The 20,093-nt window shown below is 39.6% G+C and overlaps 1 protein-coding gene and 1 long non-coding RNA gene across 2 annotated transcripts; both read right to left on the reverse strand.

Annotated features, from left to right (window-relative positions):
* Positions 1-729: 729 nt before the first annotated feature.
* LOC145436180 (uncharacterized) lies at positions 730-6,731 on the reverse strand. The gene is made up of 2 exons (XR_013914206.1): positions 4,860-6,731; positions 730-2,009 (listed from the first exon to the last, which is right to left on the reverse strand). It is a non-coding gene; the product is annotated as an uncharacterized LOC145436180 (long non-coding RNA).
* A 3,386-nt stretch (positions 6,732-10,117) lies between these two features.
* LOC145436245 (uncharacterized) lies at positions 10,118-14,536 on the reverse strand. The gene is made up of 5 exons (XM_080313607.1): positions 14,198-14,536; positions 12,927-13,133; positions 11,417-11,542; positions 10,954-11,151; positions 10,118-10,330 (listed from the first exon to the last, which is right to left on the reverse strand). Exons 1-5 carry the CDS (start codon positions 14,301-14,303, stop codon positions 10,224-10,226), a joined length of 744 nt encoding a protein of 247 aa, XP_080169733.1. The 5' UTR covers positions 14,304-14,536; the 3' UTR covers positions 10,118-10,223.
* Positions 14,537-20,093: the final 5,557 nt, after the last annotated feature.

The raw sequence follows: 20,093 nt of genomic DNA on the forward strand, positions 1-20,093 counted from the left end.
CAGCATCAGCATCAGCATCATCGGTGATTGACCAGATATTTTGAACAGGCATTTCAGTGTACATAATGACGTCATATTTGTGCTATTATACAATTAGTTGAGTGCATGCTGTTATTTGTTATTTTTTAAAAGGGGGTCCCACCATTTTCTTGTATGGGGTAACGATAAGAAAACGGTTAAGAACAACTGCACTATAGTATCGGTGAATATAATTTTGGTAGCGGGCTGGCATGGCTTCGTTCACACCGCATTGTTGCCCTTCGCTATATCAAATATTTCATCACAGTATATAATATTATGGCTCATCATAACGTTTGAAACTGATGTTTCACAATCTAGCATTTACTTATCATATCAAATCTTATCTTATCATATCATATCATATCTAGCAGTCCATGGCGTGTCATAATCTGGAAAAGTGAACTCTGAATTTTTTTAAGTTTTAGAGGTGTTCCCAGTAAACACAGTACAGACCAAAGATGTAGAAAAGCCGTGCCGATATAGTAGATATTAGATCTCGGCAGGTTGTGGAAAGGGGGATTTTGTGTCGACTCAATTCAATGTCTTTTCCATGTTCTTCAATAATGTAAATATTATGCAGATGCTACAGCCTTTAAACATGGTGAGTAGAATGTAGATCCTACATTCAAAGAACATCCTGATATAATAACCTGTTTTCTACCACTGGGCATAACCTGATCACGGCTGCGTACACACACACACACCACATTATCTACTACATATTAATCGCATTTGCGGTAATTTAATTCAAAACGAATTGGCAAGTAAATAATGCCGGTGTAAAAAATGAAACGAACGAAATTACTTGTAGGGCCAAGTAGCAATGAATGAAACTATGAGAACAGTCAGTAATCAGAAGGTTTCATCGTCTGATGATGATAATCCCTCTGGCGTTCTCTTTTCAACACCCTGTAGAAATAAAATGAAAATGACGATTATTAGCTAAGACATTCGTACTGCGAAAATGGCAGAGGTAGCGAGTAACGAATGACTCCTACATTTTTTTTCACCCATACTTACTAAAATGGATTTGATTCTGGACTATTTCCACTCAAGTTTTCAAGTTTTTATTATTATATTTTTTATTGTTATATGACTAGAGAACTGACTTCAATCGCCACTTCTACTTGATTATCAAGATCAACGATGACTACTTCAGCAATCTTTGAAAACAGCCACTAACACAAAAAGAATTCTTAACTAAAATTTCTTCACATTCTGTCAAAAATGATCAATTCAACAATCCAAATGAATCAGTTATTTGGCAGCTAGTTGGAGAGATACATACTCAAGTCTAGAAAGTGGAATGATACTCTGCCTGGAAAGCTGAAGACCTAATAATATTGTGTACAGAGAACAAAACATTTGAGTGGCGGCACTGGTATAGACATTAACAAATTATTAGAATTGACAGCAAGATAACCAGCAAGACATTAAAATGAGAATTAGTGCAGTTTCTTAGGCTGCAGTGATACTCAGCCAGTGATTGACCTAGCAGAGAGCAAAACGTTGTAAAAAAAAGCGAGCGAAACCTCCGACAAATGATACGATAAAACATTAGAATCGACAGTCTTACTAGAAGCAGAATAACAATCATGAGGGGTTAGAGAACAGAAGCCCGGGAAGTGACCATCAGAAATTACTGCATACTGGCCGAACAAATCCATGACCACTAACAAATGGTCTTTTAATAGTCAATATTGATACCAAATGACACCACCCCTATTTCACCGCAACATTTAGCAAATACAGCGCTGCAGTCAACCTTATAAAGCGCTAACCAAACGCCCATTAGTTTTACCACCTACTACTTACTTCGCGCTTCGCGGATGGAAATACGCATTAAAGCGAATGGACGCGACTTGTCACACTCTTGCAATTTCTGCTCCCTTTTTCTCTTCCTTCCTCTTGAGGAGAGAAACAGTCGGCCGCGTTTACGGATCGTGAATTCCCGGCTTAAGGGTGATTCTTCCTCCAATGGTCAGCACCTTGAAAATTGAGAACAATGTTGTTGCAAAATGCATGACAATTTGAAAGTTACATCATTCTAATTATTCCAGTTATAGCCGTGAATCGTTACAAGTGCGGTAACCATAAGAATTATTACTATACTTCAACTACAAATACAATATATTGTATAAAATAATTACTAATTCTTTTACGTTGATCGAGTCCCAAATGGATGAAATATGTCAGAGAAATTGCTAAATTTTTTTGTATAATTTGACAGATTCCGAAATCTTCTCAAAGTGCACCTTTCAAAAATTTGATATCAAGACTCCCAACATTTAACAATTCGAAGTTGGATGGCTTTACCAATACAAGCGAACAGTTTGTATCGCAATTGACAGTTATGTAGGGAACGCTGCGAGACATGTGAGTAGGCCTACTCTAAAACGTTTCTGACATGGACATTAGGGCTCTTAAAAAATGACTTTTTTTCTCAAATCGTTCTGGTTACTTGATAAAATTGTTAGGTTACCTGATTCAAGCCTACACACCCAATTTGGTTCAATTCCAACCAGTAGCCGCATTGCTACAGGAAAAGAAAGTTTCTATTTATTATATAAAAATAAATAAAAAAAATTTGAAAATTTTCTGTTCACCCCATGAAAGTGTTAGGTTATGTATAGAAACGATGTTCATCAAATTTGGTTCCATTCAAACAAGTGGAAGCGGAGTTATTGCCATCGAAAAATTCGGATTTTATTAAAATAGTATTTACTGTGGGTACCACTATAATAAATAATTAAAGAATTGTGTCACGCTGTCATACTGTTTTACGCAACCGTTGTTATGCACTGCATTGTTGCTGTGTTCTGGCTCCATTGATGTTATTTCTAAATTCGACATTAATGCGTCATAACTCTCCATCTGGTTTTGAATTCAACTCTGTGTTGCTTCCTTTATCGTGCCGGTAGCTCTTTAATAGGCATGCGAAAAGTTCTTCGGGTTTCAATAACGTTTATCATGAAGGTACTTTTGAAAGCAGTATTAAAATTTTGTACCACCAACCAGTTATTTAATTACTATTTATCTTCAAAGTAAATGCTCATTGCATGAAGCAGGGTTGTAAGACTCGAGTCAGGATATTCTGTTGACTCGACTTGACTCAGGTCATCTTCTCAAAGTACTGAAATGACTCGACTCATTGCGCATGACTTGAGACTCAGACGGCCAAGACCGACATTTCATGATTATTTCAAAGAATAGTACAGCAAATCGCTATTGGGATTTCGTCTATTGATACTGGTATTTGAAAATGCGGCCAGAAACTGCTAAAAGTAAGGAAAATTCGTATATTATAAATGCGACCCACTCGATATCACAAAAAATATATAAAAAGCTGGTTTAACAAGACTTAAATTGGAAACTGAGCAGCTCGAGTCAAAACTATAAAAGTGAGATTGACTTGCGACTCGGAGCCTTGTGACTTGGTTACAACCCTGGCATGAAGCCTCAATATTTACATGAGTGGGGTGACTAGACAAAGAACACAGTGACATTTGCAGCATATCATGAATGTCTCTTACTCAGGGCCGTAACAGCACTTCGTCAGCCCCCCCCCCCAAAACTTTGGTCTTGGGCCCCCCAGAGGGTTATAAAACAAACTTCCGGGGGGCTTCGCCCCCCAGACCCCCTCCGGCGATACCCTTTTTACTGCTATTTATCATGTTGTTGGGAGTTTGTTTAGTGAATGAGCTTTTGTCGCCTAAGCGCGCTAAGCGCGAAAAATTTCTAGAATTCATGATTGAATCGGTCAGTATGATCGGGAATTGCATATATATTGTTATCAATTTTTATCTTCTCTCTGCTCACGTAATCAGATTTGCCGGTAGAGCTGAGTGAGGTGTATTGGACAAGGTAGGACGACTCAATAATAATTAAACATCTTCGGGCGTACCCATTGGCAGGAACGAAACAGTACCTCGTCAGGCCCCCAAAAACGTGGGTCTTGGGCTCTCATAGGGTGATAAAACGACCCCCCCCCCATCACGTTGTTCGCGCTTGTCACGAAATTATCTGTACTGCATTGTGAGCCAGCGCGAAGCGCGAAAATTTTCGATAATTTATGATAAAATCGGTCAATCAGATCGGCGATTGCATATATATTATGCTATCAATTTATTGTCCTCTCTACTCACGTAATTAGATTTACCGGTAGAGCTGAGTGTAGTGTCTTGAAAACGGGAGGGCCCGTAAATAATGATTAAACATCTTCGGGCGGACGGACCCGTTGATATGACTTCGTTACATGATGTTATTTCGTGACTTCCAGTCTGCTATATCAAAAAATATAGAATCGCCCAAACGTAGGCTTCTAAACTAAGAGACGCACACGATTTCCAATTGGTATTTCTTCACTGGAATACAATTTTTCCCAGCGGGATGGTATTTGTCTTGTGGGGTTCAGATTGCAAAGACAGGAACATTCGGTGCCAGTCATTTAGGCGCCTATGGACAATTAAACCTATATGCATTTTGTATAGCCTATATAACGAAGTCTTCGGTCTGCATAAGGGCATAGACCTTTTCGGCCAAGCTTTTCTCGCTGCCGATCGTTCTGGCACACTTCTTGGTGTCGCATGTTATATGGCCTAAAACTTGATTGTATGTCATGGTTGGTCGTGGCGCGGTAATGGCCCAATACCCTATAATATAGAGAAACGGCTACATGAAATCGCGCGCAGCGCGAAAAATTTTGAAAAAATTGCATAAATTTTCAAAAAATACTCTATGATTTATGCTAATTCACGAAATAATTTTGGGCCCCCTTCGAGCTCGGGCCCCCCCCAATTGGGGGGTTTGGGGTGCGGCAGTTACGGTGCTGCTCTTACTATATGTGATCTTGTTCAAATGGAGGTTGATGAAAGCGTATTTCCCATTCTTTCCGACTGTGCTATAATTTCACCAGACTGGCAACCTTCTTCATGATGCTTTTTGCTGACTGCCAATATTGTCGCCGCCAACGGTACGAGTGCAAATGTCTGATATGTCAATATAGGAACAGAATTAGTTGACTGTTCATGACCGTCCACGTTCAGAGTTGCATCTCAAAGATGCTAAAATAAGCCTAAATAAAATCCAAGCAATACGATCGTCCACTTTGACTGACTGAATTTCTAAAAATAATAAACATAACACCTTGATAGCTTCCACACCTTACGTTTATATATACCGTCTGCTATCGGCAAGCATTTGAAAATAACAAAACAGATTCAACAAATCACATCTCTTGCAAAGGCTTTTGCTTTCATTCAATATGTCATCAAACTTCTTTAAATCCTCCTTTGTGGTGAGTGGCTTCGTTTTATCATATACAATCTATGGCGGAATAAAAGTTTCGGATAATTTCTAAAAGGAACACAATTTTCCACACAAAAGTCAATTGCCACACGAAATGCCAAATGCTACGGTCCCATTTTACAAGGTATGGCGAGGTAACGTAGTGGTACCCTCCATTATAGCTAAACACCAATGAATTGCGGGTTCGAGCCTGACACGTCGACTTCATAATTCCTACCGAAGTGTTGGCCGTTTATCTAGGCCCCTCCTCGCCATCTGATCCGCATAGCCATGTCTTAAAAAGCCTAGGAGTGGGCCGTGCTATAAGTGGGCAGATGGTTGCCGATGAACTCGGCACTTGGTGGAAATTTTGTAATGAAGTGTATTAACAGCTATTAATATGAATTATTAAAGTAATAATAGTATTATCAAGTGATTCCTCAATCTTGTAAGGAGGTCAGGGCATCCGTAGATCACGCAGTCACGGCGTGATTAGATCACGGATTGCGTAGCCACGGGAAATAACGCAGCGCTCATATACCGACCACGCGCGGTTTGCTTGGAATCGATGGCGTGAGTGACGGTCCTGTGTCGTGTAAGTTTTGAGAAGATGGATATTGGCGTTGTATGTGAGATCGTAACTGTGGAAGATCAAGCGGCGCTTCTTCGTTTATCGATCACGACAAGCCAATGTTCCTCATCAACAAATGTTTCGCATGATCACGTCAAAATAAATTATTTTTTGCCTTTGGAGAGACGATTCCACTCTGGGGTTAGGGTGTCTTGATAATAGGGTTGAAGGATCCCAAGATTACGAGATCTACCGCGAGCCACGACACGTTTAAATTTCCTTTTTGATACTGTTCATTCATATTAAATGCATTTCTAATGCGAAGGTGTTCTAGCGCCAATTCCTCCAAGGGCCGAGTTCACCAAGTGAAGAGCGTCGCGTTATTTCCCGCGATTACGCAATCTGTGATCTAATCACGCCGTGACTGTGTGATCTACGCATGCCCTGACCCCCGTACAACATTGACAACCACTCAAAGTGCCAAGTTCACCGGCAAACATTCCAGTAACCAATCATGGTGACCGGTACCGCTACGAGATCTACCACGGCCGAATTCACCAAGTGCCGAGTTTGTGCGGCCGAATTCACTAAGTGCCGAGTTCACTGGTAATCGGGCAGATACGGAATGATAATAGGAAGAACCGGCCTGGTGTAAAATGACCAGTGTAGTCGAACCACCACCATGAACACCACAAACAAACAAACATCTAACATGGAAAAGATATTACCTTTACAACGTTTGACAAACACAGTTACCATTGAAATCAGCAATTTAGGTCTTATTCGAAAGCAGAATAACAGCTGTTTTAGCGGACATATCAAATCAAATGTTGGAAAGTTCATGTAAATTAGCCCAAAATGTTCTACAGGTATGTATCTATATGACTTATATACCTAAAAAATTCAAGCATAAATATTATGATATACCATAGGTATAGGTACCGGTAATTCAGATGTTTGAAGCGACTTCATACCAACATACTTTCAATTCCCAGTATCATATACTTTGAGTTCTAATTAATATCAGTTCTTTTGTCTGGATAACATACATGTTGAAGTATGAAAGCAAGTGTGGAGATGCCTTCAATTTCCGGAAATAAAGCTACACAGTATGCCATTTTTACGATCCAGCACCATATTTTTTATTAATCGCGAAAAGTGTTTACAACGTATCCTAAACAACTTTACCATATTGCTCTTCGATTAAACTACAGGTTTTACAATATGGGCGCCATACTATTATACTTTTAAAAACTGTTCGAGTAAACAAAGGATTAGTATCGTATTTCCATATCAATATTATCATTTCATCCCATGATGCGGACGAATGCTTTTACTGTCAGAAATTGAATACCTCAGGGCAATGCTTTTCAACCTTTTTGAGCTCCATTCGCACTTTTTTTTGAAAAATAATTTCATTCGCACCAGTCAGCCAAAATTTAGTACACGAAAAGAAAATGAAGAAACTTATCACTTTTGTATTCGAAGAGCTTCTTGGAGGTACCGAGCTTCATTATTTTGCATTCAGCGTATCGTATTATTGACTAATCAAGCACTAAAATCACTGCAGTAGAAAAATCACAGTTATCGCACTCCCGTTGTTCTCAAGAAGTTCGTTGCATTTTCAGGGGATATCGTGTAGTGATTTCGTTGGAAGCTTAAAGGGTGAACCCAAGAACAATATTTACTCACAAGTCACAACAATATCAGTTTGCCACTAAATCCACATGTTACGTCATCGCGATGTGGATGTGAATGTGTTTGCATTTAGAACGCACAAAATAGTAAAACTGCAGTTGAATCCTAGCATCAATATTGCGACTAGCACCTTTGGTTTTATTTTTCTGACAACATTCGAAAAGATGCTTCGGGTGCTACGGCTATGTTAGTTGGGGTTACCACGTCCTCCATTAGGAGGACTTGTCCTCCTTTTCCGGGTTTTTGAAAGTGTCCTCCTAGGACGGCTAAATGTCCCCCCCCCCCCTTTTGATATTTTGTCCTCATTTTTAGGAATATTGGTGAAATTTATAGCAAAATTCGACTGAGATGTCGTAAATCACCACCGAAGTGACGCTCCGGCTTGTATTTCCGGAGCTGAGCGAATGTAGACCTTTTTTATTTTAGTCAACCGACTACGAAGTGGTAAAAATTTACCCCTTTTTCAGGATTTTCCACCGGTATTCTGTGTTTGAAAATTTTGAAATACGTGTCCTCCTTTCCCGATTCCAAAATATGGTAACCCTAATGTTAGACGACTGGATGGTACGGTCGGCATTAAAATCAGTTATATCGGCCCGGGTAGCCAACTGCGGGGTGGCTCTTAGGTCAATCGTACAATATTGGAAAACCGACTGAAATAATGCCAAATTATCTTTACTATCCCACATATGCTTATACAAAAAGAGTAATAAAGTTCAACAGTCTAATTGAGCTTAAATTAGGCTGTATAAGGAATATTGTAAGACATACGGCTTGGTGAAATTGATTTTTCTCTGCAGAGGGTGCTCACTGCTCATCTGCTCAAGCTAAACCGGTGGAGTTCGGAGTATTACAAAGTTTGTAGTACAAAGGCGGTAGGAACACGAACCAGGCAAACTTTTCCTATGGATCAGCAAGCTTAGTGGAATCACCAATATGTTATATACAGGCCTATGCCTTTACGATCTAGACTTGGCCTGAGATCATCAGTCCTAGAACAGGGAAGCGTGTCTAAGCCTAAATTGTGGAGTTCGCATTACACACAGGCCATTGCTTTGGTCAGTAGATAAATTGCCCAGTGACTTGATAATTCGATCTGATGCAAGATAAATATATTCATTGGACGTAAGACACTAATGTGCTTGCACTAATTTTATTTATAACAGCCTATAATCCTTGGTTAGGTACACGAGTAAACAACACTTGTTATAAATCTAATGTGCTAATTGTTATAGTTGAAGAAACGCTAAATTCTGCAGTTAACCAACATGAATGTGTGCCAAAATTCCAATATTTTGCATTCAAATATGCCAAATGTCAACACCGGCATCAGCTACTATTACACACATTCCTACAAGGTCCGTATACAATACCCATACACGGTGGATGTATCCGAGCAAGTGAGCAACTAATACCGATCCAACTCCTTATTGTTTCCGTGCAGTGACGTAATATTCCTCTTGCGCTGAAATATTATCTCAAACTTTGCATTATACAGTTATACACGCATCAGGGGCGTTCCTCTCTTGTGAACTAGAAAAGCCTAGCTACCAACAAGTTTTTAGAATTTCTTCCAAACGAAAAAATTTACGTGCTCACTGTACTTAATATCGTGTTTATTTAAAATATTCCACGTCGGAGAAGTGAGAAACATGGACAATTTTCATTCGCACTCATCCGGATTTTTCATTCGCACCATTCGCACCACGCTTGCCATTCGCACTAGTGCGAACCGTCACACAGGTTGAAAAGCACTGCCTCAGGGTATGCAACAATATGAATCAAGCTCTGCACCTTTCCCATTGCTCAATTTGCACCTTATGACAATCTATGTGAATGAATCACGATCGTTTTCATAACTACTTACTTACTTGAGTAGATTTAAAGTCAGTCAATTCTACTTCTACTTCAAGTAGTTTTAGGTTACTTATAGAAGAAGTACTTCTTCTCGTACTTGAGTAGATTTTTTCGTCACTACTTCTACTTCTGCTTGAGTAGCTTTCTTGACTCCTTTGACCACCTTTGATTGGTAGTAAAGTGCACCAAATGATATCACTTAACAACAGTTATTATCCCAGTCAGGGGCAAACAACATTCGAACATAAATTGTCGGTCTTGCTTCAAAATGTCCATATCATTATTATACGGCTCTCATGGAAGTATAATAAAAAACATATGGTTGCAAAAATTTTCCGAATCCCGTAGGTTTGCTAAAGTGTCGCTTGCTCGTCTGTCCTTCTTCAATGTGCCACATACCAGAATGTTAGGTATAGACAGCTTGATTAGAGCAGGATTACAAACATCGCCTCGTTGTGTGGCTCTTTGGGAATTACAATTGTAGATACGAGGCTATTACGGCTCCCGACCCCTTCTGTAGTCGGTAAAGCATCATCTCAGTGATACCTCAGTATTTTATTGTGTCACAAAATAGCTTATTCCCGGGTGTTAATATGTCCTAAGTATCACTGTACTTCACTATACTGACTATACTTTGTATAGTAACCCATGTTGGAAGCGGCAAAGAGAACAAGACTCAGAAAATATTGGAAGTCATTCAGCTTTTATTGAATGGATATGATGATTGGTTTCTTAATTACGTGGAAATAGATCATAGGAACCGTGCATGGTAGCAGATCCGCCAAGTATATTACTTGCAACAGTACACATATCCGACCCAGTTTATGTCGCTTCCGTCCGTCCTTGTTCCCCACGTCGGTTGGCCGAATCTGGGACCGTGGTGGAAGCAGGTATGTTCTGCGCACAAATAAAAATTAAGTTTACTTATATCAAGAATTTTCGAAGTAGCCCAGTTTTTTATTCTATGCATTGCTACGCCCAGAGGTGGTCTACAACGAAATATGTCTATGTTTTTAAGTACAGAAGTAGGTTTTGTACTATACCTACACTACTTACTAAATAGGTTATGTTTTCAACTATTTACGCTTCTACTCACCTGCATGTGAGCCTCTGCATTTTTGATTACGTCAAGACGACATCATATCTGGGTTAGGTTTAAATTACGTTTATGAATTTTATCATTTGCAATTTCGCGTTGGTCGCGAATACGTATCTAATTCCAATTCCGAACGTAGCCACCTTCCATTGCACACTTTAAGTATACAATGCCTCGATTAAGTACACTTTCCGACAATACGTACTCTACTACAGCAGTTCATTGTAAATGTTCCTACGTCATACGTTTGAAATGGCCATTTCTACTTGTACTTGAAGAGAAATACACAACTTTACTTTTATTTTCATTTGAGTACCAACGCGGACTGCTTTGACCAATTCTGCTGATGAGTTTAAGTTATTTCTTGACATAGTTTAGGTTGGCGTGCAAAATATCTACATACAGAGACAAATCATAACATTACCGTAAGCATTCCCAATCTGTATCCATTCGTTGAATTGGCCATATATTGCGACCCATTGGTTGCCCTTAGCTATTCCGTATACAGGTTTGCTCTTGACGCAAATTTCCGACGAATTGCAAAGTCGTCTTTTTTGTTGTCTGCAGTGATCTTTGGACGATTCGTATGTGGCGGTCTTCCCAATGTACCGGTAACTCACAGCTAGAATTAGAATGAATTGTAAACGGTGGCCCATTTTTCAATGACCCCCGACTGTTCGCCGACCATTATTATTTGGTCACTGGATCGTGTAAAATTGTCTTAAAATCAACTGTTTGTGATTGTTTGGTATGGACGTGGCACTATAACTGTTTAAATTTGGGAACATAAAATAGTGTTGTGTATCAGTACATATGTATCAAAAATAATAATATTGTCATAGGTACGTGTGAAGTGCACGATGATTGTTTCCTATCAGCATGCTTACCCGGCAATTGATCTGGCGATGTATCTTTACAGCAATAAACATATCCTTTGAATGCGTACGACACGGTATTCTCTCCCCAGGCCGGGTTAGGCGACCAACGCCATGAGTGCAGGAAGCACGGTGCAGCTGGAATTAGAATACATACTATTGGGTAACTCAAACATCATTTATTTTTTCATTACCCATCGCTCGATTCGTACAAACCCATCTTTAGATATGATTTATCGCTATGATAGGTCGTGATTGAATCTCGAGAAGCCAGCAGATAACACTGTTCACCAACTTTTTGAAAACTTGTTTGCTTCCGATAAAAAAAGTTGCTGCTATATAGATTTTTGTATGGATAAATATAAATTAAAATTGCTGATTAGCTCTTGTTTAAAATATTTATCCTTTTCAATTGTTGTATGTGCTGTTCATAGTCCACATTCCACACTATAGAATACAACCTACTACAATCGGTATAATGACATAGGGCCAATAGGACGGTGATGTGTGATCGCTTCTACCGAAGCCCGTATGGAAAGTATCAACAGCGCAACGTTTCTCTGCGACGCTATTACACTTCGAAACACAAACTCATTGCCCATTGCTGCGACGCCAGCCGAGCACTCTCACTCTCTCCACGCAGCCGCTCATTTGCTCCTGAGTGGCGGTCACGTTTAGCCCGACAGCATTGTTGCGTCACACTGCCAATCTACATAACAATGAATAATTCAAGGCTTATTGTGTGGATCCCCCGGGCACCAGGTAGCCCGCGAGGACTAGACGAGTAGCCCGCGAGCCCATTCTAAAAATAAGTGGAATAGCAAACAATATAGTAAACAATATTACTATTCTGAGTCAGATAGCCGTGAAGTAATAGGAGATTTTCAATATCTGTATGCCCATTACGTATTGCATCTTTTGGCACAGCATGTTTCTCTTACACTCAACGCAGTTCAATATACAATGTTTCTAACTTTCTGTAATCGTTGCTGTGGTCCGGTATAATGAAATTTTGTCATTTGTGGATGCTGAACAGTTGGAGATTGAAATTGTAACACTGCAAAATGACCCCCACCTCAGTCTGCAGCAAACGTTTGGAGCATTGTTGATACGGAAAAGTACAGTGGTGTAGGCGCAACAGCTATGAAGGTTGCAAGCGTCTATGGTTCAACTGATTGTTGTGAATCAGCCTTTTTGGACATGAACTTCATCAAAAACAAACACAAAACACGCTAATTAATGCACATCTGGACCATTCACTCAGAATTGCAGTGTCAAGTTAAATATCAGATTACAGCGCACTAGTTGATATCATACAATGCCAGACTTCCCACTGACCGCTATAGAAACAGATAACATGATGATAACATGACAGTCCTGCTCAATGCTATGAATATCAAAGCGGAAATTCAGTGTGGTGCGGGTAAACGGCGGGAGTGAATAGTAGCCCGCCGCTTCAATCATTACGCAAAAGTAGCTTTCGGTTGCAAAAAGGTTGGTGACCCCTGGTATAGACACTTACAATGATAGTCGCCAATTTCGACCCAATCACGGTCCTTGACCGGCACCCAATGATCGCCAGGAATCACATCATGGATAAATTGTCTTGCGCCATTTATCTTCGGGCACAGTTGATCGAACGTACAAAGAGTCTGATGTCCAAACGAATCGCAAAATCCTTCTGCACTGTCCCAGTACAATGATGATGTGTAGTAGTATCGCCTTGGTCCTTCATAAGCAAACCTATACTGTATTTTACAGTTAGTTTGTTTATTTCGTTACCGTAAAATCTTATGATATGTATGCAGGAGTAGTACGACCGGTCTGGTATATCAAGAACGTACGCAGTTTGTTCATTTTTATTTTCCAGATATCATTAATAGATATTACCAATCATTTATGATGTAGCAATAAAGTGGGTTGTTGCATTTATCAAATACCATTCTTGAGCCCAGGATACTTCTGCTTTCACTTTTAACCGCGGCATGTATTCAAATAGTACAAAAATTTTGAATACCGTTGAATAGACCTATACAACTTGGATTAGCAAACTGAATCCGGACTTGAGATCCTACTAGCCTGAAGTGGTACGGGAATAAATGCGCCTTCAATTCTATAGTTTGAAGAAGCTACACTTCGCACTACCGTCTGCCAGTTATAGTCTCCCAATGTGCGCGCGTACGTGACAGAAATTGTTGCTGTATCCGATTGACAAGTCCCCTCATCGGCATAATTAATACCTTTGATATAAAAAGAACTCTCTCAATGAGCGAAATGTAATATTTACCAATTCATTTGTTTGAAGAGCTTCTGAGAAGCACAGATATTTACTTTAAACTTTATTTGGGGTGGCTTGGAGTCGTTTTGTATCGGAATGCATCAACCTATAGTTTGTGCCAACAGAAGGTGTTCGTGTACGATCTATGGATAGTAGATTTATTGAACTTAAGTCATTTCTTCGCCTCGATTATTCGAAATTTTACAGTGGTGACGTCGTATTTGGTGATAAGATTGTTGATATAAAATGTTCTTTCCAATTCTCTAATAGTTGCTGACGATTAACCCTGAAGATCGCCATCCGAATATATTCTGGTTTATTTCAATATGAATATATTATTCAGTGATCATTTTCTTCAAATATAGGCTATAGGCAATATAGAGTGCTGCTAACAAACATATACAGCGTATGAGATTCAAGCAATGTTTCTTTCACTTTGAAAGATGACCTGCATTTTTAGGTGTACACTTCACACTGTGAAGGATGTAGCCTGAGATAGGCCAGTCGCAACTCACCGGAATCATCCTTCTGCTGACTTGCTGTAGACTGTTCGCTGGCGGCGTTCCATCCACTTACCACCATGCAACCAATTAGCAACAATAAACCCTTTTCCAATTGCATTATCGCTACAAAAGAGAAGTTTACATCTATCGCCTTTCGGGGGTTCCCAATCTTTTTATTGCCACCAGCACAGATTGAAAATTTTTCGCGAGCCACCTCTCAATTTGCTATTGTGATTACTAAGAAAATTGATTAACACCATCGCCAAATCAGACTCACGGCCTGCATAAAAACCTGGTGACTCAGTGTGTATTAATCGCAATTATATAATTCTGAACTCGCCAACCCAGGCCTATCAAGACTACATGTACACAGACGTATGAACGCCGATATGTTAAAATGATTTCTGTCTATATCTAATTAAAGTAATAGCCTATAGAGTAGCATTATGACAAATCGTGCACCACGCGAAACACTACTAATCATAGTTATTCGGCCACGTCAACCGGAACTGTATGTATGATGTTAACCCATAACACTACTGGCTCACTCGTAGTTTTACCCAAACGTGAAATTCTCGTGATTTCTATACATCATTGTTACCTTAGAGTAGGTGATGCATTAAAATGGCGTTTCGACTGATACGATACCTTTTTTCATATTGCATTCCTCCAAAGTCGTCTTTGTCTAATTTGAAAAATGAACTAAAGTTTTCAGAAATGGGCCAACATTAGTATTCAGTCAATTGGCATTCTCGTAACAGTCATTGGTATTTAATTTACACGTTGCAAATCATCCCGATTCGACATGTGTTGGGTAGGTGTAAGGTATTGTGTTCCTAGCTTGTTTGAGTTTCTAGTGCATGACTGAGAAGTTTATTCCTTCAAATCACGACGAACGGGTACATCGATTCACCCCGGATTCATCAGCGGTTTCTATTGTGTGGTCCATACTGCTGCCAATTGCGGCAATACCAATATATCATATTGGCAATAGTTATGACCTGAGGAAATATAACTTCATGCCTTTACTTACAACAACATTTTAATCATCGGCGCGAATTGTTGATATATGGAGACAAAGTGTATTTAGACGATGAGAAAAAAAACATTATACATTGCCGAATGAAGATTACACTATTACACTATTTCGCTGGTAGGTTCATAGGTGACACCAGGGCTGTAGAGTCGGTAAATTTTACCACCGACTCCGGCTCCGACTCCGACTCCACACATTTTCAATATACCGACTCCGACTCCTGAGTTTTGAAACGTACCGACTCCGACTCCGACTCCGACTCCTGGGTCTTTAAACGTACCGACTCCGACTCCCGACTCCGACTCCAGCATTATTACCAATTTACTTCGAAATTTATATGCCACATTGTCGGTTGAATGATTATCCTACAACCATTAAACATATGCAAACATATGATTAACGGTGGCATGCTAAATTGTTTCACGGTGGCACAGCTCGAATTATCCACTATGCAATTAATATTAAAGAAAGATTTGCTAAATATCCTTCCTTTTTCAAGTTTTTATAGCATGGACTCTCTAATATCCTGAAATGTATGAATCATTCAAATATGGCAGATATCCAATCCTGTATTATAAAAATGTAGATAGAAAATCCAAGTGTAGCTCTTGTGTATGAGTCAACAACTAATAAAAAGATTGAACTTATTAATTTTGTCATTGCACACTATCCTGATTACAAGCACTCACACTCTTACTATTAATAGCCATTAGTTAAGTAGTCAAGGACCATAGCCTATGTCTAGTCTACATGTACTTAATCAAGTATTCAAGGATTGGGACTTGCAGTCTTTCTTAATCATTTGTTCGACACAAACAGCTAAGCCACACTACAATCATTTTTAATTTTGTCAAGTGGGAAGCATCGTTTGGTCATATTTACATCATTTTACAATTTTACAAAACCAGCCGATGCATTTGCTCTGTCACAGTATCATGGTATAATTCCAAAAAATGCATCAATTTTGACTGCATCGCGAAAACGCACATTGCGATTTTCTTCCCATGTGCAACTCACTTGTAATTTGCAAGTAATGTCTAATTTGATCTATATCAGGGGTGGGCAACTTTTTCGGCCAAAGGGACACATGAGATCTACGAACCATTGCGCAGGCAACTGTAATGTTGATAACCTTTTTTAGTCGTCCGATAGGAGCGAACCGAATTAGATAACATTGCAGACAAGGCTTATATTAATACGCTCTAAAATTGACCACAAAATATGTCATGCAACTGCGCAGTGCGCAATCAGGCCATAGTAGCGCGAAGCGCGAAATTTTTTTTCAAGATAATGACTGAATTATATCAATAAATATGATGCTAACATACATTGGGGGTCGCATCTGTATACCACTGGGCTCATTTCGCAAGGACAGGATTATTCGACGTTTAGACACAGCAAAATCGACGGTATCAGTGAACATAAAATGCCTCTATCATTTTGTGCAAATGTTTTGTCGAAGATCTCGCTGCGAGTGCGCAAGCGAATCCGCATGTTGGACGACACGTTATCTCCTAATTACGAATATAGTTAGACTCAATTCTGTGAATAATATGTATTTATAATTTTCCGAAGGGGGCTCAAATACTGAATGCAAGAAATCTAGTGACAATGAATCATGCGAAGTACCGAGAAAAATTTCAAGTCAAATAAATCTGCCATGAAATTTTCTATTTTATGGTCATATACGAAGATCTGGGATAAATGTGGCTGGCCCCTGGATAGGCCTACGTCAATGCGCCAGAACTGTTGTTTTATAGTCATCATCAAATTTCGCGGTCATGCTAATCAAATTTAGGTTGGCCTTGCAATTGTACCTGATGTCGTAAATAGTTTCGAGAATTACCTCACAGAATTACCTTCTCGTGTGCCAAATTTGGCCTGCGTGCCACGGGTTGGCCGCACCTGATCTGTATGGTTATTAATGACAGTGATTGGTGGCACATAAAAATTGTATTGAAATTCTTTGAAAGCAAACGTTTTCATGATAGAGAAGCTGGAGTCGGAGTCGGAGTCGAATTCAGGGTCATTCTCACAAACTCCGACTCCGACTCCAGTCAGTATTTTCCCCACGACTCCGACTCCGACTCCAGCTATCATAGTTTTCACGACTCCGACTCCGACTCCATCAAGCGAAAATTACCCAGACTCCGACTCCGACTCCACAGCCCTGGGAGACACCGATTGCATTTCGTTGCTAATTTATTGACTTGTTGTTGATGACCGAGTCATGATCGTGTCAAATGGCATCTGCGTAGGGTTTCATTTAAAAATATACTAAATCAAAAAACATATTTAGAACCCGACCTTTGTTAAAACCATGTTAAAAAAACAAAACAATTTATTTTAACCATAACTTCACGGCTATGCAAGTGTGACGCCACGGTATACTGACGCTGCTATATGGTCCTTGAGGAATTATATGATTTGAAAATATAGAATCAACATGGCTCCTTCGATGAAAAGGATTTCCGACCCACTTTTACACTATTCTAGTCAATGTGTATATATATATATGTAGTGTTTGAAATGTATATATATATATATGTAGCACCGTGCTATGACTGCTGAAATGATGATTATTCCGAAGGTTCCGATCATTCCAGGTCAAATACGTCGACTATACTCTCGCGAAACTACTGTACAGAAGGTACCAATTCCGGTCTGTGGCGCTCAAACCTGAACATGGTGATATCGATGCTATTCAGGATTAACCATTAGTGACAATAATAAGCGTTTGAATGACGGCATATCCTCAATGGGACCTATGACGCATCAGTTCACACTGCGTATAACGTATCTGCATAACTGCTCTGCGATTTCTGCGAACTATTCTATGTTACACGACGTTGTTAGTTTAATTACGACACACCGCGAGTTATCTCACATCACATAGAAACGTAATAAATAATTATATGCTGATATCTTAATGACGTGTTAAGGTTATTAAAAATGGAATCTTAAGTTTCGCTTTACTGTTTACGCTCGCTAAACTGGTTATGAAGGAGAATACTTGATATTTCCGTAGCATATCGTTTAAATAAATATTTACTTGCCAGGCAGGTGGTCTTATCCAAGTAGTGTAAGAACATATTGTCTTGTTTCACAATAATGATACGGATAGACAGTGAAAATGCGTCATTTTGGTGCGTATATCAATGTTCAATATTCATAGACCGTGTAGTAGAATCTTTATTATTGACAAACATTCATGAGCAACAGGCCTAACTATCGACCTGCTGCGGTGTCTTTTCGCATCGTTCGGTTTCTACATCGTAGTAGGCTATATTCCGTTACCAACTCGAAAAATTACTTATTTTGTAATGAATATCTAACCAGTCGCGACCTGTAATTGTTTGCTCTCGTCTAGGATTTTGTTGTTTCGGCATAAATCTTTTATAATCAGGCGACTGTATTAGAATTATGTGACCCTTCGTGCACTTTACAATTTAGGAGAGTAGCCTACATATCCCTACGGAGTTCTGGTTTTGCAACGCTAGCTGACCAAAAGCTTTTATCAGCACGAGTGGCATGACTGCCTCAACAAGTGATCGCTCCCGTGAATCATATTGTAGGACTAATTTAACTAGACCAGGGGTGTCAAAGTCAACTTGATCCGAGGGCCGGACTCAAAAGTTTTATTCGCTTTCGGGCTGGACCAGTAAAATTATTCCAATATGTCAACTCCAAATCCATAGCTTTGCTATTCATTGTTCTGAAATATCAGTGGTTCCTAAAGTGGGCACCAGTGCCCCCCTAGGTACGTTGACGAGCATGAAGGGGGCGCTGGCAACGAAATGGGTGATTGGGGGTCGCTGACTCCAAATTGGGCCGTAGGGGGCGCTGGGAGCAAATGGGGGCGGTGAAGGATTCGATGTCAACTGCTGCGTATTGCTGAAACGATTGATGAAAGAAACAGCATAAAATGCAGTAAAAACTGCAAAATCGGTTATGTCAAGGCAATTTATGGTCGATCCAGGCGTACCGGCAATACCGAGAAATTCGATTGTTACTTATATAGAGGCCTACTGCCCATCAATGAACTGATTCAGCAGTACGCAGAATCACGAGAAAGCGTGGTATGTTATGTGGTGAGAAGTACAAAGTGGCTTCAAAGAAATCTGTCTTCCGCGATTTTACTCTCCGTTTCGATCGGTTATGAACGGTAATGAAGTTTTCACACTGATGTAGCGTTGTCCCACAATAGTTCTGTTGCGAGAAAAGATAACGCTTATAATTGACGGACATAGGCTATTCATCAAGTGTTATGAGTGGATTTTTTCATTTTTTGTGGTAATGATGAAATCTGATCAAGATGAAATGGCGCTGTATGGATTCAGTAATAACCCTGTGTAGATCAGAGAGATTTACTAGGGCGTGACGTTTTCGAAGTCTCAATCTTGCCTGGGCTTGAAAATTTTCCCGCTCGCATAGGCCAATCTAATTTTGACGTAGTAGCAGATAGCAATCAACTCAAAAACTGCACAAGGTTTTATGGTAATTTGATTTCAAGATATATTCAAAGAAGTGCGTCACTGCATAATCAGTACATTCCGTAAAATCTCCGAGCATGAAAGGATTAGCAGCCGTCTACATTGCATAACATTTTTTCGCTCACACCAAGTTTAATATCTCTTACTATGAATCGTTCTGGATACAAAATTGAATCATATAGAATTACTTTCCCTGAAGTCGGGTTAAATTTCTCCTCATTGCCCCTCCCATGCAGCTTGTATTTATTGGAACGTGCTTCCGGTGCCGTGACAAATCTTCTGACTCACAGCATAAACCTCCTTCACATAGCCGGATGTGGAGATTTCAGATTGCTTTTTATAAAATATCAAACCAAATATTATGATGAATATGATGGCA

This window comes from Botryllus schlosseri, chromosome 3 (assembly GCF_051294905.1).
Source record: "Botryllus schlosseri isolate E-star chromosome 3, Bs_hap1, whole genome shotgun sequence".
Classification (NCBI taxonomy): Eukaryota; Metazoa; Chordata; class Ascidiacea; order Stolidobranchia; family Styelidae; genus Botryllus; species Botryllus schlosseri.

What these genes read in the sequence shown, in the direction of transcription:
- LOC145436245 (XM_080313607.1), bottom strand. Translation starts at nt 14,303, where the DNA reads ATGCAATTGGAAAAGGGTTTATTGTTGCTAATTGGTTGCATGGTGGTA. An exon ending in TCAGCAGAAGGATGATTCCG is followed by an intron (nt 13,134 to 14,197) that starts GTGAGTTGCGAC and finishes TTGCTTATGAAG; the next exon opens with GACCAAGGCGATACTACTAC. An exon ending in ATCGCCAGATCAATTGCCGG is followed by an intron (nt 11,152 to 11,416) that starts GTAAGCATGCTG and finishes TTCTAATTCTAG; the next exon opens with CTGTGAGTTACCGGTACATT.